This window comes from Condylura cristata, unplaced genomic scaffold (genome assembly GCF_000260355.1).
Source record: "Condylura cristata isolate star-nosed mole 26May11 unplaced genomic scaffold, ConCri1.0 scaffold00006, whole genome shotgun sequence".
NCBI classification, from domain to species: Eukaryota; Metazoa; Chordata; class Mammalia; order Eulipotyphla; family Talpidae; genus Condylura; species Condylura cristata.
The window spans coordinates 17,523,386-17,546,770 of record NW_004567107.1 but is presented as its reverse complement, the minus strand read 5'-3'; the positions used below and the strand labels follow the sequence as shown (position 1 = coordinate 17,546,770).

At 45.2% G+C, this 23,385-nt stretch overlaps 1 protein-coding gene across 1 annotated transcript in view; it reads left to right on the top strand.

Annotated features, from left to right (window-relative positions):
- The window catches only part of LOC101635968 (A-kinase anchor protein 2), a 384,285-nt gene that overhangs the window by 99,552 nt on the left and 261,348 nt on the right, over positions 1 to 23,385 (top strand). The window contains exon 2 of the mRNA XM_012721381.1: positions 841 to 886. Coding sequence (XP_012576835.1) covers positions 841 to 886 — 46 coding nt within the window. The remainder of the gene's footprint in view (positions 1 to 840; positions 887 to 23,385) is intronic.

Genomic DNA, 23,385 nt, shown 5'->3' with positions numbered 1-23,385 from the left:
CGGCCAACAGAAGTAATGACCTTCAAAGTGTTTCAACCCAGAATGTCACCTCTTTCTAAACCACATTTGGCCTCACAGAGGGGTGGCCTGTTCTAAGTGACACCCTGCCCTTGCCCAGCTAGATGCTTGAGAAGCTGGCCACGGCCATCGTCAAAGAGGCACATGTGGGCAAGGAAACATCCCCACGCGAGCCTGGGCATCTGGCAGCCAGAACTCTCTGGGTACAGCCCTCGCAGAATGATAACAGGCTCCGGGGCCCTTTTTTGCTAAAGGTCCCTCAGCTGGCGTCTGTTCTGCGGAGGCGCCACCTTGCCCAGCTCGGGGCCCCTGCGGGCGCGTGTTTTCTGGGCGCGCCAGTGGTCACCTAGCACTGTGCCCATCCGCGCTCGCGCAACTCCGCGGTGCCCGAGGACTTTACTGCGGCGGGTGCTTCGGCGTCTCCTGGGTCTCTGCCGCGGGTCCCCCACACCCCAGGGGCGGAGCGAGGCGCGGAACGTCAGGGCGGAGAGCTAGCGCGGGCCAAGCGCGCCCTCCCGGCGGCTGCCCGTGGCCCGCGTCCCCGACTGGCGCGGCTCTGAGATGCAGTTAGCGGCGGCGCTGGGGCCCAGTCAGGCGACGGCGCGGGAGGGGGCCAGAGGCTGAGCCCCGGCCGAAGAAGCCTGGGCGAGCCGGCCTGCGCACAGCGTTGCCCTGCATCCCCGGAGCGGATCCGCGGCGCCTCTCAGCTCTCCCCGGGGTTCTAGCAAAGCCCCCCCGGGGTGCCCATCAGTTTCTTTGGGTGACTACAGCGTGTGTTTTTCTTTCCTCTTCCCCGCTCCCGCCCGGTGTGCCCTTCTCCAGGATGGCAGAGGCGGAATTGCACAAGGAAAGACTGCAAGCCATAGCAGTAAGTCCACTTTCATTTTATTTTCTTGCTCTATTGTCTGGGATGGAAGGGGACCCCGAGTGTTTCGGGGCGATCGTCATTCCAGCGCAGAAGCCGCAGGGCATGTGTTAATATTTCGGGCATGAAAGTCTGTCAGGGCTCCGCGGGGCTGCTTTTGCTTTTGTATGTCTGTAGGTAGAAACCCTCAGGGCGCACTTTGGGCCGGGGGTTGGACTGTGGTAGATTGGCTTAGAAATAGCTGTGGAGGCTCGCTAATGCGCTTTGGGGAGGACAGATCCTGGAATATGATCACCCAGTGCTCAGTCACACTCTGACTTCACACACTGGAGGAGAGAGCGGAAGCAGGTCGCCTGCTAAGTGAAAAACCAGCAGTTCGCTCCGCTGCCAGCCACATGGTAGCACCTCCTCCCAGAGGCCGGAGTGGGACTTTCCCCAGCTCTGTTTGATATTGACAAGGACACTGGCCAAGAGTGGTCTGGGGACTTCTGAGCACCACGGGCTACTGGGAATAATATTCCAAGAGAGCCTCCTTCCAAAGGGTGTGGGCAATGAAAACCTCTTTTCAGCATACAAAGGAGCAACCCGTTTTGGCAAAGTTTTCATGCACTTTGAGAAAAGCATACCCATGTTTCTTGGGCATAAAAGAGAACTCGGTGAGACCGCCCAGATTTGAGCAATCTTGCCACAATGTTGCCAATGATCCACAGATGTGGTATTTTTGCCGGAGCCACCACAGCTGGATTATGTATTTCCTTTGCGGATGAGGGAATGATTACTGCTGTTACGTGAAATAATAACAATTAAAAAAGAAGGTCTATTTGCATGCTGGCATAGAAGAATCTCCAGATGCTCTTCCACCTATGTACTTTTTTTTTGGTCCAGGAGTTCCCTAGAAACACATAAAGATGTTGGAGAAATAGTGTGTAATGTTTTGGAAGCAAAGGGTATTAAAGTGTTTTCAAAAGCCTTTGGACAGATTCTTCATTTGGAAAATGTGCACAGGCCTTTTTATTTATTTATTTATTTGTTTGAGGAAGCATTTGATGTGGTCTCTGGTTCTGAGACCCCTTTATCAAACTATTAAAATCTTAAATAAAACTTTACCACTGAAGTGAGAGAGACACTTGTTGGCAATGTTGAAATGCTGTGGTTTGCCTGGACTGTCTTGTCTTTGATCTTGGACTCCAGAACTCAGGAGAACTGTCTTTTCTTTTCTGTCCCTCTCCCTTGTACATGTGCATTTTGATAGCTAATGAAGTTATTCGTGGGTTTTAAAGTTAGTGGCAAGGCAGTGTGGCTCGATAAGAATGGAGATATTCACTTATTGGTGCCATGTAGCTGGTGGGGGTTTTATATAAACCGAATAATAGGCTGCTTTAGCCGTTCATGGACTGGCTGCTTCAGAGAATGTTCTGTTGCGCCCATAGGCTGATGCTGGGGGTTACCAACTGTCACGTTTTCTGCCTTTGCATGACCAGCTTTACTGGATGCCTGAGGAACAGCTGAGCCCCATGAAAGGACTTGCGTTCTGAGCAAGGAGCCAGTAGCAGCCAAAGCTGGGGCCACCCCTTTGCAAGTGGGACTGAGTAATCCCAGCAGGAGCCAAGTCGATTTTCAAGAAAGATTTAACCAGTCTTTTGGAATTCTTTTGAATGCACGAGAGGATTAAACCCCATTCTCCTTAGTCCTGGGTACCTGGGAAGGTGATGATGATTCTTAGCAACTTATCAACATCATATACATATATGTGCTTACCAGCACAGATTTCTAACAGTGAAGTCTGAGTGTGTGAAAAGAGTGTGTGGAAAGAAAGTTAAGAATTAAGAGACTGGAAAGGGAGTAGGGGACTTGTGAACAGGTCACTAAACAGTTCTGTGCCATGCTGTGACCTAGCACACACTTCAAATTCAGCAAGCCCAACTCTCTCTGCCACACTCCGAGAGTTTGCAGAGGACTTGAGGGGTGCCCCAGCCTGCCCTCAGAGCCCAGCACTCCTGAAGTCTAGTCTATCAGGAGATGTGAGGTTGGGGAGAACAAATCTTACTGCCTTACCAATTTGAACTCCTCTCCAAGACGTAGAGCAGATCGAGGGAGTTCTTGTCTCTGGTGCCTTGGGCATTCTTTCTTCTGGTCCTCAGTTTCTTCATCTATAAAATGGACTCATGAGATCTGCCTTGTGAGCTGGTTGGAAGGTTAAGCTGTAGTGTCCATGTGAAGCCCCTGGCAGGGAGCTGCCCTTGGGGTGTGCTGGGGAGAAGTCCCTGATCCCTCTCTGCTCTGTGCCTTGCCCTGTGGGAAGCAGTATTTCTGAGCAACCTTTCTTTTAACTCTGAACTGGCCACTTATGGAACATTGTTTGTTATTCTTCCCTTTAACTCTGCCCAGTGTCTGTTTCTCGCTGCTTCAGACACAGGTGCAGAGATGGCACCTAAATGCTGCCCGTCATTCAGCAGGTGCCTCCTCTGGGAAGGTGCTGGCAATACCAGGAAGTCAGTGTCCCCTAGTTCCAGCCACCAGAGGAAAGAGTGTACCCCTTTCACACTAAGTCCTGAAAGAATAGATATCTGTGACCTGAGATATTTGTCACCTGGTTACCTGTGGCATTTTTTTCTCCCTCAAGGGAATCAAATATTCAGAAATGACAGCATTTTAATTGAATTTTCCAGTGAAGTCCAGAGACGTAATCAATGAGGAAGGGTGAATCTGATCCTGTTTCCTTCCAAAAGAGGAATGTGTCCACTTTTGACAACTGTTCATCTGTAGAGTCACCCCCAAAGTTGTGGTTTTAGAAGATAGCGGTCTGCCTCTCTGACCAAATGAATGTGAGGGCTAGCTCCAGGGAATAATAATACAATTGCCTTTTATGGAATAGTTTCTAGTTAGTAAGATACATGTAAAGTGTGTGTGTGTGTGTGTGTGTGTGTGTGTTAGCCCTTAATGGTCAGTGGTTAGTGGTCTAAGGAAGGAAATAGGAACACACAGGGCACTCCCACAGGTGTGTACACACGCTGCATCAGCCAGCCTCCAGGTGCTGTGGAGGGGGGGGTCTGAGCCAGTCCCGAAGATGGGGTGAAATTGGTATGAAGGAACACAGTGGCCTGCCCAAAAAGCAGAGACATTAATTTATTTGCTCTTAGCTTGTTATTTATTTGGCACACTTAGTGTGAGAAATGGAAAACAAGAACATGAAGAAGGCGTACCTAAGACATAAACTTAGTGATAAGATAGAAATACACTTTAACATGCATGATGCCATTTAATACTATTAACCAGCTTATGAGGTAGTTACTCTTCTGTTATCTGTATTTTTTTTAAAGATTTATTTATTTATGCATACTAGAACTGGGGTATAGGCTAGAAGTGTGTGGGAGAGGTGACAAGATTCACCAGAGACAGAGTGGGGAGCAAAACAGGCACATTGACTGAAGTACACTGCTGAGGGGAGCAAAGTACACTGCTGAGGGGAGCAGCGGGCTGGTCAGGAGAGGTCTGCTGCGCCATGTGGGTCACCTTCTGGCTGGGTGGGAATCAAACTCGTGCTGCAGTGGTTGCAGATCGCCTCTTAGTGCTATGCTATAACACATTGCACCACCAGAGAGGGCCCTATTACCTGTACTTTTTTTAATAGTTTATTTTATATCTTTTCCCACCTCAGTTGTAATCCCCGTGGGCTTCCCATCACCAAATCACCCATGTGCCATCATCACAGCCCACTGCTCTTCCCTCCCCCCACTGCTTTTGATCCCATTCCCCATTCCACCCCATAAAAGATCTCTGGTATATAGTTGTTCATTATTATTATTATTTTCTCGCCTGGTCCTTCATACTCCTGCTATGAGTAAAAACATCTGGTATTTTTTTCTTTTCTTTCTGACTTATTTCACTAAGCATGATCTTTTCCAGCTTCATCCATGTTGTTGCAAAAGGCATGTGTTTACTTTTTTTTGGTTGTTCAGTAATATTCCACTGTGTATATGTACCACATCTTTTTAATCCAGTCATCTATTTTTGAGCATTTGGGCTGTATCCATGTCTTTCCAATTGTAATTAAGGCAGCAATAAACATGGGGGTGCGGGTGTCTTTTTGAATCAGTGTTTTAGTGTCTGTTGGGTAGATACCTAGGAGTGGGGTTGCTGGGTCATAGGGAAGCTCCATATTTAGCAGTTTGAGGAACCTCCAAACAGTTTTCCATAATGGTTGTACTAGTTTGCAATCCCACCAGTAGTGCAGGAGAGTTCCTTTTTCTCCATATTCTCACCAACATTTGTTGTTGCTAGTTGTTTGAAGATGTGCCATCCTCACTGGTGTGAGGGGGTATCTCATTGTGGTTTTAATTTGCATCTCCCTTATTACAAGGGATGTTGAACATTTTTTCATATGTTTGTTGGCCATCTGCACTTCCTCTTTGGAGAAGTGTCTTTTTAGCTCTTCTGCCCATTTTTTGATGGAACTGTTGATTTTTGTTGAGTTTCATCAGTTATTTGTATATCTTTGTGATCAATCCTTTATCGCTAATTTTGTGTGAGAAAATTTTTTCTCAATCAGTGGGACTATTACCCATAATTTAAAGATGGAGAGCCCAGCGATAACAGGGAGTGTCAAAGCCGGGATCTGCACCCGCTTTGTCCTGAACCGCCCTTCAGTTGGCGGCAGCATCTGACACTTTTCCTGTGAGAACACTATGCAGTTGCTTCCCACCACCTCAGTGTGAGTGGAGGAGGGAGAAGCACGCTGGTTAACAAGACAAGCCAGGAAGCCCTCATTCTTGTGAGTGTCTTCCAGGCTAGGGTTCTGTGCATGGAAACATCCAGTGTAAACTCTCACTGAAGGAGTAAGTCCTTTGGGGAAAGAAATTATCATAGCTCACTGGAAACGAGCTTTGGGGGAGGATGTTGTTATGTCTCCACACCCGAGAAGAAGATAGTCTTCCTTGGGTTCTTGTGAAAATACTAAACATGTCAGAGGTCAGAAAGCAGGCAGAAAGCCTCAGAGCCGCATGGGCACACTTCAGGGGCCAATGTGAATGTTCATGCCTACTGAAATATGAAGTGTCAAGCCAACCTGTGGTTGCTCTTTAGAGAATTTGTCATTTAATATGAACCTATATGTGGAATAACAAAAATGATCATTTGCATTTGTGTAACACTTGATAATTTATGAAAATCTGCACATTATTTTAATTCTGAGGTGTCCAGGGCAGGCCTTAGATCTCTACTTTACAGCTGAGTGTGACAGGTTCCAGACTCACAGTCAGATGTGGGACAGTTCTAGTAAGTCTAGTCTCTCCAACTCCAATTCCTTGTGTTAGTGGCACATCTGGCTATAGAGGGATAAGGTGGTGTAGGCTGGAGATTCCACTAGGATCTTTCTGAGCTAAAGTTCTGGGTGGGTATAGGAAAGGGTTGGGCCTGGATGTATCTTTATGAAGGCTGGTCTTTTTCAGATCTCAATTTGGGTCCCTTTGGTTCTTGAAACCCCTTACTCAGAAGGTGCGTTTCAAGGCCCATGGCTCCCCCAATCCTGAGAAGGCCAGGGTATGGCTGGGCAGCTTAAGGCTGACTCAGGTCTTCACTTGCAGTGAAACACATTGGTGTTTCTTAGGGTTCATCTGTCAGTACCACTTCTTGCCTTGGAGTGATCAAGCCTTGCATGCCACGGTTGGAGTGTGGGACCAGGAGCCCAGGACTTTTGATCCAGGTCACTTCACTTGGGCTGCATAACCTGGGCAGGTCTCTGCTATGATTTATATGTGATCTAGCCCAGTCTAGATTCTCAGGGCAGGGATTCCCTCAGATAGTTTAAAAAACCCCAACCTAAACCCTCTAATAAAGAACACTGTGATTCTTGTGGATACCATACCCATATGGGTCCTGTGAACCTGTTTTCGTGAACCTGGCAAGGACCCCAGAATTGAAGATCTTGGCCAATCAAGTGTTATCTTCTTCCTTCTCAGACATGCTGGTGATGTTCTGCTTCTAAAATTCCAAGTTAAGGCCTAAAAAATAACTTACCTAGGATATTAGAGCAGCCCTGCTTGAATTTGCAGGGCCATGCAGCAGCTTGGGCATTTGGAGTCCTTGCTGGGTCTGGGAATGCTAAGGCAGGCCTTACACAAACATGCACAAAGGTCAAACACCTCTCTGTCCTCTGATTTGTCCCTCTATTTCAGGCTTAGCCTGTGGGGACAAAGAGCAGCTGTCTTGGCAAGTACCCAGAGAAATATAGCAGCCATCTTTTAAACAGCCAAGTAAGAAAGTTTATGGACCGTAATTTGTGAATATACAGAAAAAAAATAGGGTTCAGTAAGCCACTTACACACTTTTGGAGGGGGCTGGCCAACACTTTTGTCACCACTGTTATTGATCACATGTCATTGCTCATCCCTTTTGGGGGTGCTGATCACCTTGGTCAGCAGGAAGAATGTGTCATGTGGCGTGACTTTGAGTGAGACAGCAAATGGGCATCAGTGCACAGAGATAGTGGACTCCCAGCCTGTCAGTGCTTCACACAATATGGCAAGTTATACGTGTGGAGTTTGGTGTCTGAAAACCTTGACTTGAGTCCGGGCTTTTCCCCAACTATCTAAATGACCTTGTTGTTCCTCAGTTTCCTCACCTGTAAGATGGAGATAATGATGACTACTCTCTCCTAGAACTTTTGTGAAGGTTATTTGACAGATTCATGAGGAAATGCTCAGAGCAAGGATATAGTAAAAGCTCAGCCAAACATTTTGTATTTATCATAAGTGAATCAATAGATCATAACACAGCCATCTGAGATACAACATGGACACGGAGAGCGAGAAGGGAATTATTCACCTTAACATTTTTGCCAAGCTGGCTAATTTCAGATAGTAACTGTTGAGAGTTTCTGAAAACAGGGACCCTAATAACAATACTAAAAAGGATTTGTTTAGAGTAAGCAGGTGTGACAGACTCAGAAAACTCAAAAAAGCATGGGGCATCAATGAGTGACATAGGCTGAGTGGGGAATTGTGAGGACCCGGAGAGCAGATGGCACTTCTCAGATAAGATGCAGTTAATTTATACCATGTGAAGACGTGGGTCCTACGTTGTCACGTCAGCTCGTTTCCAAGAGAAGCTAAAAATCTGCTTTTGAAAAATGTGAGATCTCCCATGTAAAAAAAGAGTAGCATCAACTAATTTGAAAACTTAAAACATAATTGTGGGCGTAATAAAGTGCTTTTTGACCAACAGGTCACCTCTTGTGACTCCAGATGTAGTGGTGCTGTGAACTTGACTGTGTGCTTTTCTTCCGCATGCATGTATTTGCATTTCATAAGAATACTGTGTGGTCATGCCCACATCTCCTAGGTCTTTCATAATGTTTCAAAATCAGGATGCATTTCTACCAGAGCTCTGTGAGTTTGGTATCCAAATGTTTGGATCATTGGAGAAATCATGTATTTGCCCCATCTTTTGACATGAAACCTCTGGCCATCACTAACAGTGGTGTAACTCGAGACTCTCACCTCTGTTGAGGTGATTGCTCTCTCAAAATCAACAGAAAACTATAAAAGACACTCAGTACCTTCATGTGGGAAACTCCTGTTATGACAGAAGAATCTTTATGATTAGCACCCAGGACATGCAAACCAAGCCCATCACCAGTCACTAGGATGAGAAGATTTTGATTTGTCATCATCTGCAAGTAATAGACAATGTAGGGTGACCGGATTAGGCTCAGGACTTGTAGTCACGGCAGTAACTACCACTGGGCTTAGCTTTCTGCCAGATGTCATGTGGAACAGAGAGTCTCAAATTGAAATATACTAGCGTCACTGAGACTCCTGAAAGCACAGATTGCTAGACCCCACTCTCAGGAGATGTCGATGGACCTGAGAATTTGCTATTACTGACAAGTTCCTGGGAGACACTGTTCTCAGCTGCAGCTTCTGTTCTGGGGAAGACATGTTGGGGAGCCCATGGTGAAGTGGTCAGAGAAACAACGGTGATGGCAGAACACGGCCTGGGTCTTGAAAAGTGCCACATACCCTTTGCCTGAGAGTTTGTGAAATATGTATATTTTGAAGAGATGAGATAGAATAAAATACCAAATTCAGTTTTAATTAGTGAGAGAGCCCACCTGGGTCAGTTTGAAAGTGACATAATTGTGTACTTCTCATGTCAAGTGGCTGATCAAAAGGTACTTGGGTACTGCTTTTAATCTAGTCAAATAACATGGAATTCTCATCTGTTGGTCACTTCAGGACACCTGTTTGAAAGGTACGCTTGGGATTGGCGGAACAAAAGTATGGGCTCAAAATTTATGTGTGGAGGCTGTCAGGGAGAGGAGAAGTCGCGCAGCAGTGCAGCTAACCCTCCAGGGCAGTGGGGCCCTTCAAGAGGGGGCAGAGGACATGTCATATGCTCTGTAGACAGAAAGGCCCAAAGCCAAGTAGACAGTCAAGGCTTGTGGCAGCCTCTCCAGCTCAGTCCTGACTCAGTGCAGCTGCTTCTCATGAGGGCCACTGTAGCAGGAGGCCAGGACAAGCAACAACTGATATTCCTTACTTAATGCTGGCTAGAAGGGCTCCTAAGCAAGTCTGTGTATACACAAGCAGGGCTTGTCGTGGGCATAGCAAAGAGAAGTTTATTCTCACAGAGATGGGGGACAGGCTTCCCTCATTCTTATTTGTGGCATTCATTGTTGAACCAGACCATTTATTTTGAAAAGGATTCCGCCTCAGCCAGACTCTTATCTGTCTTAAAGCATAAAGCACAGAAGCCACACTGTCCGGGATGAGGTCTGAGAGAACATGGACGGACTGTGGGTGACGGCCACACAGCACCAGGTACCTCTTAGAAGAAAGTTTGCTCTTGAGGGCTGTGGGGTTGGGCAAATACCACACAGCTGAGGCTGATTTCTGACAGGAAATGCCAGTAGAAGCAGAGGTTTCTGTGGGGTAGTGCGTGTTGGAGTGCATGTGCCCTTGGTTAGTTATGATGTCAGCCTTTTTCATTAGTCTCCTTTTGAATTAAAATGTCCCAAAAGAGATTGAGAGAGTGCGCACGAGAGAGAGAGAGGTGCATATAGCCTATTTACATAATGCTTGAAGATACACTGAAAGTACATTGGGGTTCGTCTTTGACTCTATAGGATCAATGCTTCTAGAGCATTATATGTGTTTAGCTGGAAGAAAGGAACAGGGAATAAGGACCTGGTGCCATCCTTTTATCCAAGGTGGACAGGGAAAGAGAAGACAAATGAGTCTCCAAGACAAAGCTCCGGCTGTAGTGAAGGCCCGAGGGCCAGACCTCAGATCACATCTTCCCTGCCTGCCATCCTCCGCTGGCTGCCTGTCTCATTACCCTGCGGGCTTCCAGGCCCTTGTCAGTCTGGACATTACCAATTTTTCCAAGGCATTTGTAGAACTTGCCCTTTCTTTCCTGCTGAGTTATGCTCGTTTACTTACTACTCTAGGTGGGTGGGATTCCCTGCCCCCCCTTCTTCTAAATTATAACCAGTCATCTGAGTGTTCACTTTATTTTTAAATTCAAGGCTGAAACCCAAAACTTTGAGGGTTACAAAAAATGTTATTCTTAAGAGAAAAACATATGCTTTAAACTTAACCCCTTTGGAGGTAGACCAGGGATCTTCTTTCTCTGAGTTTGCTCAATAATGCTAACAACTTTAAGGCAAATAGATGCCACACAGGGCTTCAGATTTTATATGATAGAGAGGTTAGGATCTAGGAGAGGTGCCTCTTTGATTAAAAGTCTTGGGGTCAACTCAGTGGCATCCCCTAGGCTCCTGGTTGGTCTTAAGCATTGAGTTTCTATGACTTGATGCTTCAATTTGGGCTGATAAAACAGGCGAACTTTAACAGAGTTAAACTTTTTTTAACAGAGTTATTAAAAAAATTTTCTTGCCCCTAAGTACTGTGAGATATACAGGATCTGGAAAGTGAAAAAGAGTATAGAGTTCCCTCCAGAGATTAAAAATAGAGCTACCATATGATCCAGCAATTCCACTTCTGGGTATGTATCCAAAGAAAATAAAATCACTATCTACATGTTCATATTCATATCCACTGTAGCATTATTCATAGTAACCAGGAAACAACCTAAGGGTCTGTTGACAGATAAATGCTTGAAAAAAGTGAAAGCGAGATATGGATGTACAGTCATGCCTCACTTAATGACATTTTGGTCAATGATAGCCTGCATGTGTTTTTCCCAATAGGCGGTATCATATAGTCTAGGTGTATAGTGGATTCTACCCTCTGGTAGAGTGTGTATAATCACACTCTCTGATGTTTACACCGCAATGAAATTGCCCAACACATTTCTCAAAACTATCCTAGTCATTAAATGATGCATGACTATATACAATGTATACTGTTTACAATAGAATACTATCCAGCCTTAAAAAGAAAAACGTATGATTGTGACAATATGGGTGGACTTTGAGAACATTATGCCAAAAGAAATAAACCAAATATAGCAAGATCTTACCTATATGTGGAACCTCTACATAGAATATAGTGAAGAATGGGAAATCTGTAGTAACACAAGGTAAAATGAGAGTTACCAGAAAGAGCAGATAGTGATCAAAGGGTACAACTTTAAGCTGAAAGGTGAATAAATTCAAGAGCATGTACAGCATGGTGACTATAAATATAATTGACAGCAAATGCATTAGGTACTTGAAATTTCCTTAGAATAGATCTCATGTATGATCACATACACACAAATGGAAACTCTGTGACGTTATGGATATGTTAGCTTAATGGTGATACAGTGATAATCATTTCTCCTGTGGAATAATATCAAGACAGAATGTGCACTGCAAGTATAGGCAGTTGTTATTTGCCAGTCATACCACCATAAAGGCGGCATGGGGATGAAATGACCAGTTGGGAAAAAGAAGATGTGAAAAGCCGAAGCTAATCGGGGTCACCCAGAGAGAAATAGTGCTTATCTATCTTGGCAAAGAAAGACACACTGGGGGACAGTGAGGGGCCCATCCCCTGCATGCCTCACTTTTCTTTTCTGGCTATGAAGTGCCCATGATGCCTCAGGCTTCATGAGCAGTGATGCATATGTGTTCAGATTTCGTGCTGTCCATCAAATAAAACTTACAACCTAATCTAAAGGATAGTTAACTGTCAGCAGGGCAAATCTCGGGGGGAATAGATCAGTGAAGTTTTTCTATAAAAACTGGAGGCTCATGTAGAGTGTAGTCTCTAACCCTCCCAGCTACTACCAAGAAGACTCAGGTAGCCAGGTCACCCCTATCCTCATTCACACTGGAGTGAGAATGACAGTGATCTCACCAGTATTAGATAGAATAGAGAGAATGAAGAGAGTCCTGATTCTGATGACAAAGAGCAGGGGAGGTGAAGGTCCAAGTAGTTTCAATTATTCAGTTACTTTCCTCTCCACACCCTCATTTCTGTGTTTTGTCATGTCACTGCTCCAGACTCTGGGTGTTTCCAACTCTCCATCTGCCCAGAGCCTGAGTCTTCAGAGAAAAACTGGAAGCACAATAGGTTATCAGGAACATCTCCTCTACAAGGAGGCTGGGTACCCCAAGCTCAGAGAGCAGAGTGAAGGATAGTAACTTCCTTCTATGGCAGCTTTCAGGGGAATGAGGAGCACCTCCCATTTCTGTGTGCCAGACATCCCGCAGACATTCCGTTAGCCCTGATGGACCCCGAAGTAACCCGGCTGTGGACCAGGCTAGCTAGACACAGCGTGACTGAGTTCTTGGGACCAGTGGCCTAGAGGGCTGGCTCCTGAGGAGGTCAGCCTCATTGATGCCAGCTGATTGCTGCTTTGTAGGAATATAAACCTAGGTTTTTCAAGATAACCTGGAAATCCAACTTTTGAAAGAAACTGGTTGATGTTTAAAGGTTCACAGTGATCTAAACACCATGAGGGCCAAGGCAAACATGACAAGGTCATCACACGGTGTGGGCTGGATTTGGTCCCTACCCCAAACCTCCTGTCAGCCCCCACCAGAGCCACGAGTTTTCCATTTGTGCCTTCCTCAGCAAGTTTTATTTAATGTGTAAAGTCAGTAGTATTAAGGGGTTTGAGGTAAGAGCTTGAAGTTAAGGGCCATGTTGGGCAAATAGGTGGGGTGAGACTGTTGGAGCTCATTCGGCATAGAAGCCAGGACCTGTGGAATAGGACACTATAAGAAAGCCATGGCCTTGGTTTAACTTAATTAGACCAAGGTTTAAATTAATTATTTAATTTAAATCAGTGCCCAACCTGAAAGCACTCTTAAAAACAATTAACATGGGGTGAAAGTGAGCATTTGGATATACACGCCTCTGAGTTTTAGCAGAGTAGATTTTGTGCAGATTTGTGTAAGCCAGTCAGGATGCTGGAGTCATTAGTTCTGTCACACACAGGATTTCCCCAGGAGGCAATGTTTTTAAAACTGCCGAACACTGGAATACAAGTAGTTCTGTTTGGCCCCACCTCGTACTCTGACTTTAAGGATTCTAGAACTGATTGAACTAGCTGGGAGGGCTGACCAGGACAATGAGCTGGGGTTACCAGTCTTTGGGGGTAACTGTTTCATAATGAATACACCTCTCATTCTGATGACTGTGCCCCAATAAATACCTTCTGTTTCAGCCTCTCTCTTCATTTTTCTCCAGTAGAACTGTCACATTTAGCAACTAAAACTATTGCATGCCCAGACATACTATACAAAACGAAAAATACTTTTTGCTTATCAGAATTTCAGATTTAACTGGCATCCTGCCTTTCATCCCCTTCACATACACGCTGCATTCACAGCTCAGGTCAGAACCCACTTTTTCTAGGTCTGTTTCATTTCTTTTGTTGTGAGTAAGACTATATGAATTGGTCTTAAAACAGTAATGCTTGTAGGGAGACAGGCTATGTATTAGGAGGCAAAGAATGCTTTTTCAATACATTAATGTGTTTTCAAGAAAAGTTTGACCCACTAGATGTACTGGAAAATAAGAAATGGCCTAATATGTGGTTAGGGAGGAAGATAGTTGAGTTTCAGACATTAGCACTATTTACCTGCTCCTTTTTACCTCTCCCCCACTCCTTTGGCTCAACCTTTGAATAATACAGAACTGTGAAGACTAAGCCAAGAGATCGTTCATCCTGGATGAGTTTAAAAGTACTATTGGTATGTTTGCCTTCAGCAGGCTGGAGATCTTCCCTGACAGTGGGCCCAAGATGGGCCAGTAGCTGTAACCAGATTGGTCCCAGCCTGGACATTTTAGTGTAGACAGCCGAGATGGTTGATGGATTTGCTTTACTTGTTTTGTCAGTTTTACCAGTGTGATCTCAGATCACATTGAAACAAGAAAGGACATCAATTTTATGTAACAGCTTTAGAATGAAGAACCAACGTAATCTCTGATTTTCTACCTAGACCAAAAATCAGCAAACAGTAGCCCCAGAACCAGTCTGGCCTTGCAGCTGGGCTCCATGAGGCCTGAAACCAACACATGGTAGTAACATTTTTAAATGATCAGGAATTTTTTTTTTAAAGACTATTTCATGACATGAAAATTCTGTGAAAATCAGATAGTTTGATTCACATACAGAGTGTCTAAGGCGGTTATGCTACAGTGACAGGGTTGAATAGTTCTAACAGAGACCAAGTGGCGTCCAGCCCAAGCACTTACCATCTGACTCTTTTTATCAACTTCACCAACCCATGGTCTGGACGATGCATCTCATAAAGAGAGTCCTACCTGCCATCAGCTCTGGGAATCTCTGCCATAGACACGTTCCCTATTGCCAGCAGTCCAACCCCCCTTTTCACCATTTTCTGTTACCAAGATGGGAAGCTCATAGTTATCAAGGAGCTCACATGTAGGGTTTGCTACTAGAGAACTTTCTTTTATATTCTTTGGCTCATATCTAAGCCAAATGCATATTGTTTTCTTTTGAAAACCCAGAAAAGCCAATCAGGTAGAAGTAATGGTTTGGCCCATCTAAAAATAAGCCATTACATTTAAAGACTTTTTTTTTCCCTGTTGACAGGGGGGAGAGGATAGAGGGAAAGCCCTGGTTATTCTCCTGATCATGTTTTCTTTAACCTTGGAAATGGCGAGGTCCTGCCTTCTGATCTCCTGTGGGACTCCTAGGGTCAGAATGGTCATATTCCCTCAGTGCGTATTCCCTCAGGAAGCCAGTCAGGAGTGTCCTTGTCCTTTGATAGCCCTTCATCAAAGGTCATCACTTCCTGGAACCCGTGCGGCCACTGCTTCAATTGGCAAGTGCAGTGATCACCAGGTAGAAGCTGCCAGCGGCCTCTGGTAGCTGAGTCCGTGCTGGCTTCTCTCCACCATCAAGCGTTGCTGTCCCTGTCCCCTTCCTTCTTTTGTTCCAACTACAATTTTGAGTCTTGCCTCTGCAAATTTCCAAAGGGACTTTGATATCTTAGTAAATATTTTTGAGTTGCCCAAGATTTAGGCAGCAAGCAGAGCCATAATTGTGAAATCAGGCTGATTTGGGACTTGGCTTGGCCATGTGACACACTGGGGAGAGCAGCTCCTTGTTGCTCATCGCAGATGGACAGCTTCTGTCCTCATGGTCATACATATGCCTGACCCTGGGGACCTGAATGTCTCCATCTGGGCTACTTTCGGCAGCTGCTTGGGGGATAGGAAGTCAAGCACATAGCATAGGGTTTCTAGACTGTGACACGTTCAACATTTTGGACCCCTTAATTCTTTGCTATGGGGAACTGCGCTATTCAGTGTAAGCATTATCCATGATCTTTACCCCTATTCACCAGTAGCAGCCTCAGGTCCCCAGGGTGAGGATCAAAAATGTCTTTAGACATTTCCAAATGTCCCCTGGGGGAAAATAGCCCCCACATACAACCACTGACATAACATAATGTAACACAAGGGCTAATGAGTAACTGTATTCTTCATGCTTTCAGCACTAGGGATCGACTCCTTTAAGCTTTGAAACCTTTTCTTCTCTAGACTCTCCAATGAAAATATGAGTATATTTTCTCAAAAAAGGGTCAACCAAGCCTAGGATAGCAAGTAGTTTCCAGCTCTTGTGTTGATACGTTGTGTGTTCTATCGCACTGGGGAGGGTCACTGAAGCCACAGCTGGATTTTTGAGGAACTGTTTGTGTATACAGAGCTTTTTTTCACTATTATCTCTGTAGAGATTCATTACCGTCAGGCCGTGGCCTACAGGTTTGACTATTCCCAGGAGGCACCATTCACCAGGTATATTTGCTTTGTGTATTTGCTAGGGCTGTTGTCCAGCAGGTTGCAGAAAGGTGTGTTGAGGAAGGAGGATCTTTCCAAATTGCACAGACTGGCTGCACAAGCTAGTGGGGAGTGCTGTAGTCAGTTTGATGGGGATAGGCCACAGGAAGCGCAAGGAAAGGCAGAAAGAATATAATTTCCTGTCACTCTGCCCCATTTCATTTTAAGTTTCCAGAGGTCAAGAACTACATCATTGCATTTTTTTCCCATTTGTTGCCTTTCACGGTACATTTTACATAGTGTCAAAACTTCTTTGGTGACTTTAAGCAAAATCTATTAAGGTTTTAACCTGTTAAACAAAACCTCAACTTGTTAGTATCTTGGGCCCTTTTGCAGACCTGATTTCCAAATGAAGTCACTTTTTGAAGTCTTTGGGACTAGGACTTCAATATATCTTTATTGGAGGTATGCAACTCAACCCACAACTGGTGTCAGGTGGCACATACATCTCACAGCAGTGGCCATGTGTTCCCTACTCAGCTTCTGGCTATGGCAATGGAAACCGTGCCCCAAGGGAAATGGCTGAAGGACCCACACATAAGTGCTTGCCTTTTGCCACTAAAGCCTCAAGCCTTTGCCTTTTTTTCACACTCATGACTTAACTGTTAGCACCCTTCAGTATCCCATAATCCTCTGTCTCTAGTCAAAGCCTTTAATCTGGAAAGGTGCAGAACATTCACATGAAGGTGTGATGGAGAGAGTTCCAGCATTCTCTCCCCCCAAAGCCAGTTAGGGGGGCAAAACTGTAGACTGCTGGAATCACACAATGACAACTCAAACACCACCTACTTTTTCAGCTTTGTTCAGACCCTGACTTGTCCACCTACTAATCATCAGTAATGAAAAAAAACATTCCCCCTGTATCAAGGCTATTTAGAGTTTCCAGAATTCTTTCACTTCCATTATCTTATTGGGGCATCAATGAACAGGGCAAGTATTACTTTCTGCATTTTATTTCAGAGAAAATAGAAGCTCTGCAGAATGATTTGTCCACGCTCTGGTCAGGATAGGTGATCTGTGTCTCTACACCAGATTTTTTCAGCATGACTGCCTGTCACCCCCACGCCCACCCCCGCTACGTTTCTCTTTGGTGCCTCACAGAGTGGTCCATGTAGCTCAAGCCCCAGCTCTCTCAACCCCCCCCCCCCGAAATCAAAAAGTGCCTAGATGTGACAATGACCAAAGTGTGGGAATTCTTTGTTCCAAGTTTTAGACCAAAGTTGTAGTGTGTGCCAAGGCTTGTGATAGAGAGCGGCCTCAGTCAGTGACCAGGAGTTGAGTGTGGCTGGAGCATACTGAGAAATAAGGCTCAAAGAACAGGGGACACTGGGTGACAGTAGGCCAAGAAGGGGCACCACAGGTGGGGGTGGCAGTAGTCACTGACGGTCTGTGGGCTATTAGCAACTGCTCTGGTGGCAGAGTGTGGGGGGGCGGATGGGCAGAGGGCAGAGCAGGTCCTTGTGCTGCCCCTGCGGGTACCTTCCTGAAGGCCATTCCATTCCCTCTGTGAGGGTCACCTTTAGCTCTATCATCACTCAAATCATTCACTTTGTACTGAAACTATGAAGAAGCATCTTAACCAAGTTCAGCTGAAAGCTTTCGAGCCGATGAAAACCAATTTAGAGTTGGAATGTGGAGGCTATTTCTGGACATTGTGACATCCTGTTCAACTTTCAGAGGAGCCTGGGAATAAAGGGGTGACTCAGTCTGTGAGCTTATTTTTAGGGGAAGCTGAGAATTCAGTCTGGAGCCTCTCAGAGTCCCCAGTGCCTGTCAGTGCAGGGCGTGCAGCTGGCGTTTGCGAGGAGATAGCTGGCTGGGCAGAAATGCTGTGTTTGTCACCGCTGATGGTTACCCAGCGCCTCCTACATGCTGTGCGACATTTATTGATTTGAAAAGAGGATGAAAATCAACGTAAACAGATCTTGGAATAAAATGAGCACATTTCAGGGCATTTACATTTGAGGATTGACTTTAGGAACGAAGAACTAATATCCTAAGAACTCGTGTTCACTGGGCACTTTGTATGTACTTCACATTGTATGTGCTTCACATCATGTTAAGGGCTTTGCACAAATATGACATCGATCTCATCACTCTGTTAGAGGGATGGCATTGTTATTCACTGTTTTACGATGTGAGGACATCTTAACCTAAGGGGGTTAACTAGCCTGGGCCCAGCTAGCTGAGCCCACATTTGAACTAGGATACAGTTCCTAAGTCTATACAGTGACCACTCCAGGCTTAGAGAGTGAATGGTTTGTGTACTACAATGCTTTAGCTCCGTGTATCACTGGTTGATCACGGAAGCAGGTCCTACTTCTCTCATATTTTGGCTTCAGGATTCTTCGTAACAGTACTCTTGGCCATGATGATAACCAACTAAACAGCATTATTGATAGTGCTTAAAGTCTCTCTGCCCAGCTTAGTTTTATCTTTGTATTTGCTCAAAATAGCATCTTTAAGTGTGGAGAATTTTGTTGTTGTTTTTGATTTCTACAGATCTATTTATAATCTTTTACTTCTAAGCACAAGAAGTGGAGAACTCATAATTTCCATTTACTGTCAGTGGCGCCTTTGTATTCTTTAATAGGGATCCTAATTGCCTTGGAGGGAGAAGGACATTTTAGAATTCAACATATTGGAATTCAAACAATTGACTTACAGTTGGTGTTTGTGGTGATGGGGAGGAGATGGAGAAGGAATCTTAAGAACTCCAGTCATTTCAGCAGTAAAGCTTTCAGGTAGAATAGTAAGGTTGACTATAGGGGCATCATGAGGTAGGGTAAGGGCTGTACCCTACAGGCTAAGAAAGGAAGATTATGGGGCAGACTCTGGGGAATTTTCTCTGTTTTAGTTGCTGTGAAAAATGCCAGCCCAGAGGGCTAACCTGTAGTTCTAAATTATAGTGCCAGTGAAGGCAGGATGTCTCAATGGAGAGAAAGGACTCCTTAAAAGCAAGCTCTAATAAAGGAAAAGAAAAGGGAACCTCCAGGATGATAGGGAAGAGGTGGCCTGTACTAGCTAAGTGTAAAGAGATAGTAGTCTGTCCAAGATGGCCATGGTCAAGGACTAACATGGAGACACCAAGAAATAGTAATAGAAAGGTTTTGCTTAGAAAATTGGAGATTAGCATGATTTCCTCAAGATTCCAGATCATTCCTTGTACTCAGCTGGGTCAAATAGCTGAGCAGGTTGAACAACTTAAATGGGTAGGAGGTAGCACATATATAGATTGACAACACAGGGTCTGTTCAATTAAAACAAAACCCTTTTGCTTTAGAAGGAGAAAGAAAACAAAAGTCAGCACCTTACAGAGGCTGCCAGCGGGACCCTCAGGCCCAGCTCCAGACTGTAGGACCAGGGTTCCGGTGCTGGAATAGGATGAGTGAGTGGAACAAGACTCATCTGAAATCTGGGAGTTCTAACTGATGCCATAATTCAGGGCAGAGCCAGAATCAAAGTGCTATTGCTGGGCCTCCTTGATAGGAGCCACTGCAGCAAGAGTTCAGTCCCCGGCCAGGGAGCTAACTACATGGAACACCTCTGGCCTACGCCCCAGTTCTTGTATGCATAAATAAATAAGTCTTCTTTTAAAACAAAATGCATTGCTGAGGGCCCTCCATGGTGGTGCAATGGGTTAGGACACAGCACTGCAAACTAGCCAGAACTGCTTCAGTGTGAGTTCGATGCCCAGCCCAAGAGGTGACCCACATGGCACAGCAGACCTCTCCTGTCTCACCTGCTGCTTCCCTCAGCAGTATACTTCGTGGATCTTCCTGTTCTGCTCCCCATTCTGTCTCTGGTGAATCCTCTCACTGGCCCTGCACCTCTGATCTGTACCCCAGTTCTGTATGAATAAATAAATCTTAAAAAAAAATGCATTGCAGGCCCCCCCTGGTGACACAGTGGGTTAAAGCGCAGCACTAAGAAGCTAAAGCCACTTCAGTATGGGTTCAATCCCTGCTCAGGAGGTTATCCACATGGCGAAACAGACCTCTCCTGACCCGCCCGCTGCTCCACTCAGCAGTGTACTTCGTCGATCTGCCTGTTCTGCTCCCCATTCTGTCTCTGGTGTATCCTCTCACCACCCCTGCACCTCTGGCCTGTACCCTAGTTCTGTATGCAAAAATAAATAAATAAATAAAATTATTTGTGTATACAAAACTAGGCCAGAGGTGCAGGGGTGGTGAGAGGCTTCACCAGAGACAGTGGGAAGCAGAACAGGCAGATCGACGAAGTGCACTGCTGAGGGGAGCAGCGGGCGGGTCAGGAGAGGTCTGCCATGCCATGTGGGCCACCTCTGAGGCAGACAGGGATCGAACTGATGCTGAAGTGACTTTAGCTTCTGAGTGCTGTGCTTTAACCCACTGCACCACAGGGAAATAAATATTTTTAAAAATGCATTGCACAGCCTGGGCCCCCTCCCTCTGACTGCATCTTACTGTGCCTTATTTAAGGTGTATAATGCAGGCTCAGGAACACTCAAGATCATTTGAATCCAAGCTAGAAAGGACTACTAGAGACAGTTTTACCTTTCCCCCTGAAGTGCTGGTGGTTTGCCAAGCACAAATCAGGGACCTGGAAGCCTTCACGGAACACTGTAGTTAGACATCCCGTCCAGACCGCTCTTGATGTGGGTGCTCAGGGAAATACAGAGTGTCAATAGGTTGCCTGGGTAGAGCGCTGAAGCCGTAAAGACACCTTAGTGACAAGAAGCAGTGGGCACCACAGGCCACAAGCCTCATCTCCCACCCCTCCCCCATTCTCCCTCCCCTGTAGAAGAGGAGGTGGAGACAAGGGCCTGGAATTCTCAGTGTCTGTATTTGATGGGTAGGAGGTGCTCAGGGAATTAAGTAGGTAATGAGATTAACAGAGTTCTAAACAAAGACGATGGCATAAATTTGCTCCTTGGAACTTGGAAGCCCTGTGACTGTGCTCCCAGTCAGGCCCGAAGAGTCTCAAGAAAATCAAACACTATCACCTTGTAGCTCTTTCAGCCACCTGGAAACTGCACCTTTTCCAGGGCAGCTCCAGAGAAAGAACTCCTACCCCTGCTTTGACAGCTGAATCGGATGGCCGAGTTGTGGCATCACTGTTGGATTATTTTAACAATCCAACCACTTGGATTGTTGCCTCAAGAGGCTGAAGGATGCAGCCAAGTTTCCTGCTTCAGCCCGAGCTCAGCAGAAACCCCCACCTGCCTGAATGTTGTTGGTCTGTGTCCTCCATGGGGAAACTTCATTACCCACTCCTGCAGTTTCTTTCCTGCAATGGAGCATGGCACCAAGGAAATGAGATAGTCAGCATGGTGTCACAGTGGGTTCGAAGTAGTAGCATCTTACTACTTACATATTTTGCTTATATTTTAAAATTCAGTTTACACACAATTCCCGCTCCGTTCACTAACTCCAAGCCATACTTTCAATCTGGATTTCGATGGACCTGTGTCAAATTCTTTGTCCAAAATTATGTGCACATGTCCAACAGAGGCTTCTCTCTCTCTAAGGCTAAAATCATAGAAGTTGGTTGTCTTCCTCGTAATGTTCAACTGTCATTACTTATGTAGTGGTAATTAAATCAAACCACTATTATCTGACTTTTTTTTTGTCACTGAGGCTAATTTTTCAATTTCCTGCCTGTCTTGTAGTATTTCCAGGACACATTTTCCTGGTGAGCTGAAAAATCAGACAGCAAAGCAAAGGGGACTGGCAATGTTCACTTCTGTGGATTTTACCCCAATCATAATTGGTTGCTATTTTTCCTTTAGATTTTCTAGGACAAAGGATCTCAATAAATATTTTAAACTGTTAAATTATTTTAATGTCTTTCAAAAAATGCCCTTAATCTCAAGACCAAACATAATTGAGGGATTTACTCATGGATTGTGTGTAGTTGCAACTAATCTCCATCTAACTTTTATTTTCATTTAACATTTTCATGAATATTTGTCATGTTGTTATAAGCTTCTCATAAGTATGATTTTAATTGATTAATTAGGCGTGTATTTGGCTTTCAGTTCCAGAGAAACAGTGGCATGAGGTGTTTTTGTTTTGTTTTGTTTTGTTTTTTGCCTTTCATGGAAGAGTAAATTGGAGAAGTTGCAGAGGCTCTTGGGCTAAGCTTCTGCTCACTGAAGGCACAGCCATGGATGTCCTACCATTCTCAGGGTCCTCCAGCACCTTCCCAGAGGTCCCAGAGGAACAGGAAGCAGGGGACTGAGTTACCTGATCACTCCAGTCCAGAATCTCGGAAGGTGTGTTTGACAACTTTCCAAACTCTGTAGTGGAGAAATGTGAGTTTCTTAGAGTTAAGAGGCCAGAATTAGAATTGCCATGTCAAAGGACAGTTAATTATTTTTTCCCAAATGCCGGTTGGATAGCTAACCTGCTAAGTGGCAGGATTTAAAAGCCTGTGCTCTGCTCCCATAGCAACCCACTAGTTTGTCTCTGGAAGCACAGACACAAATAGCCACGAAATCAGCATCAAAACTCAAACCAGTGACCAGTTTTGTGGAAGCAGCAGTTGACCAAAAGATAAGGAAAAATTCTTAGCCGGTTAGACGTAGTCCGGCTAGGAGTGAACACCTTCCTGGCAGAAGAGCGCGTTGTTCCCAGATGCAGACCGAATAGTTGGTGTGTTGTGGAAGAGGCAGTTCCTACATCAAGTGAAGCAGGTCAGGTAACCTCAATCTGTCCAGCTCCCTGATTTTAAAACTAGGAAACACGTTAGACTATGCTCCAAGTTCTCAGGATACCATCCGAGACATAGAGCCTTACTCCAGTGTTGCTTGAGATCAGGTAGAGTTACCCGAAATGTCTCTTGGTAGAGAGCTTGCCTGGCTGGTCCAGCAGGGCTCACCTCTTTGGCTTCTGCTTCCGGAGCCTTGGGAAAACCCCGCTTGGGGCCCACGGCCAGCCACATTGGGGTCGGTCTTGGAAACTACATCAGGGTTGCGCACACCCTTTCCCTCACTGCCTGCTAGCATGGCTTTGTTATCTTTCCTGATGATGAGCATTTTCCCTTTTAGGCCAACAAAATGTGCACATTCCTCATGTAAGGCCAACAGGGACTCCATGATGACATTATCCAATCATAAAACAAAGTGAAAAACAAAACCACGGCCCCTTTGATTTCTATGCAAACATGCCCATACGAAAACTAAGTTTCACTAATGAAAATCATTTTATGTGAACAACTCAAAGCTGCCAAGTGTCATTGATCTACATGGAATCCAAC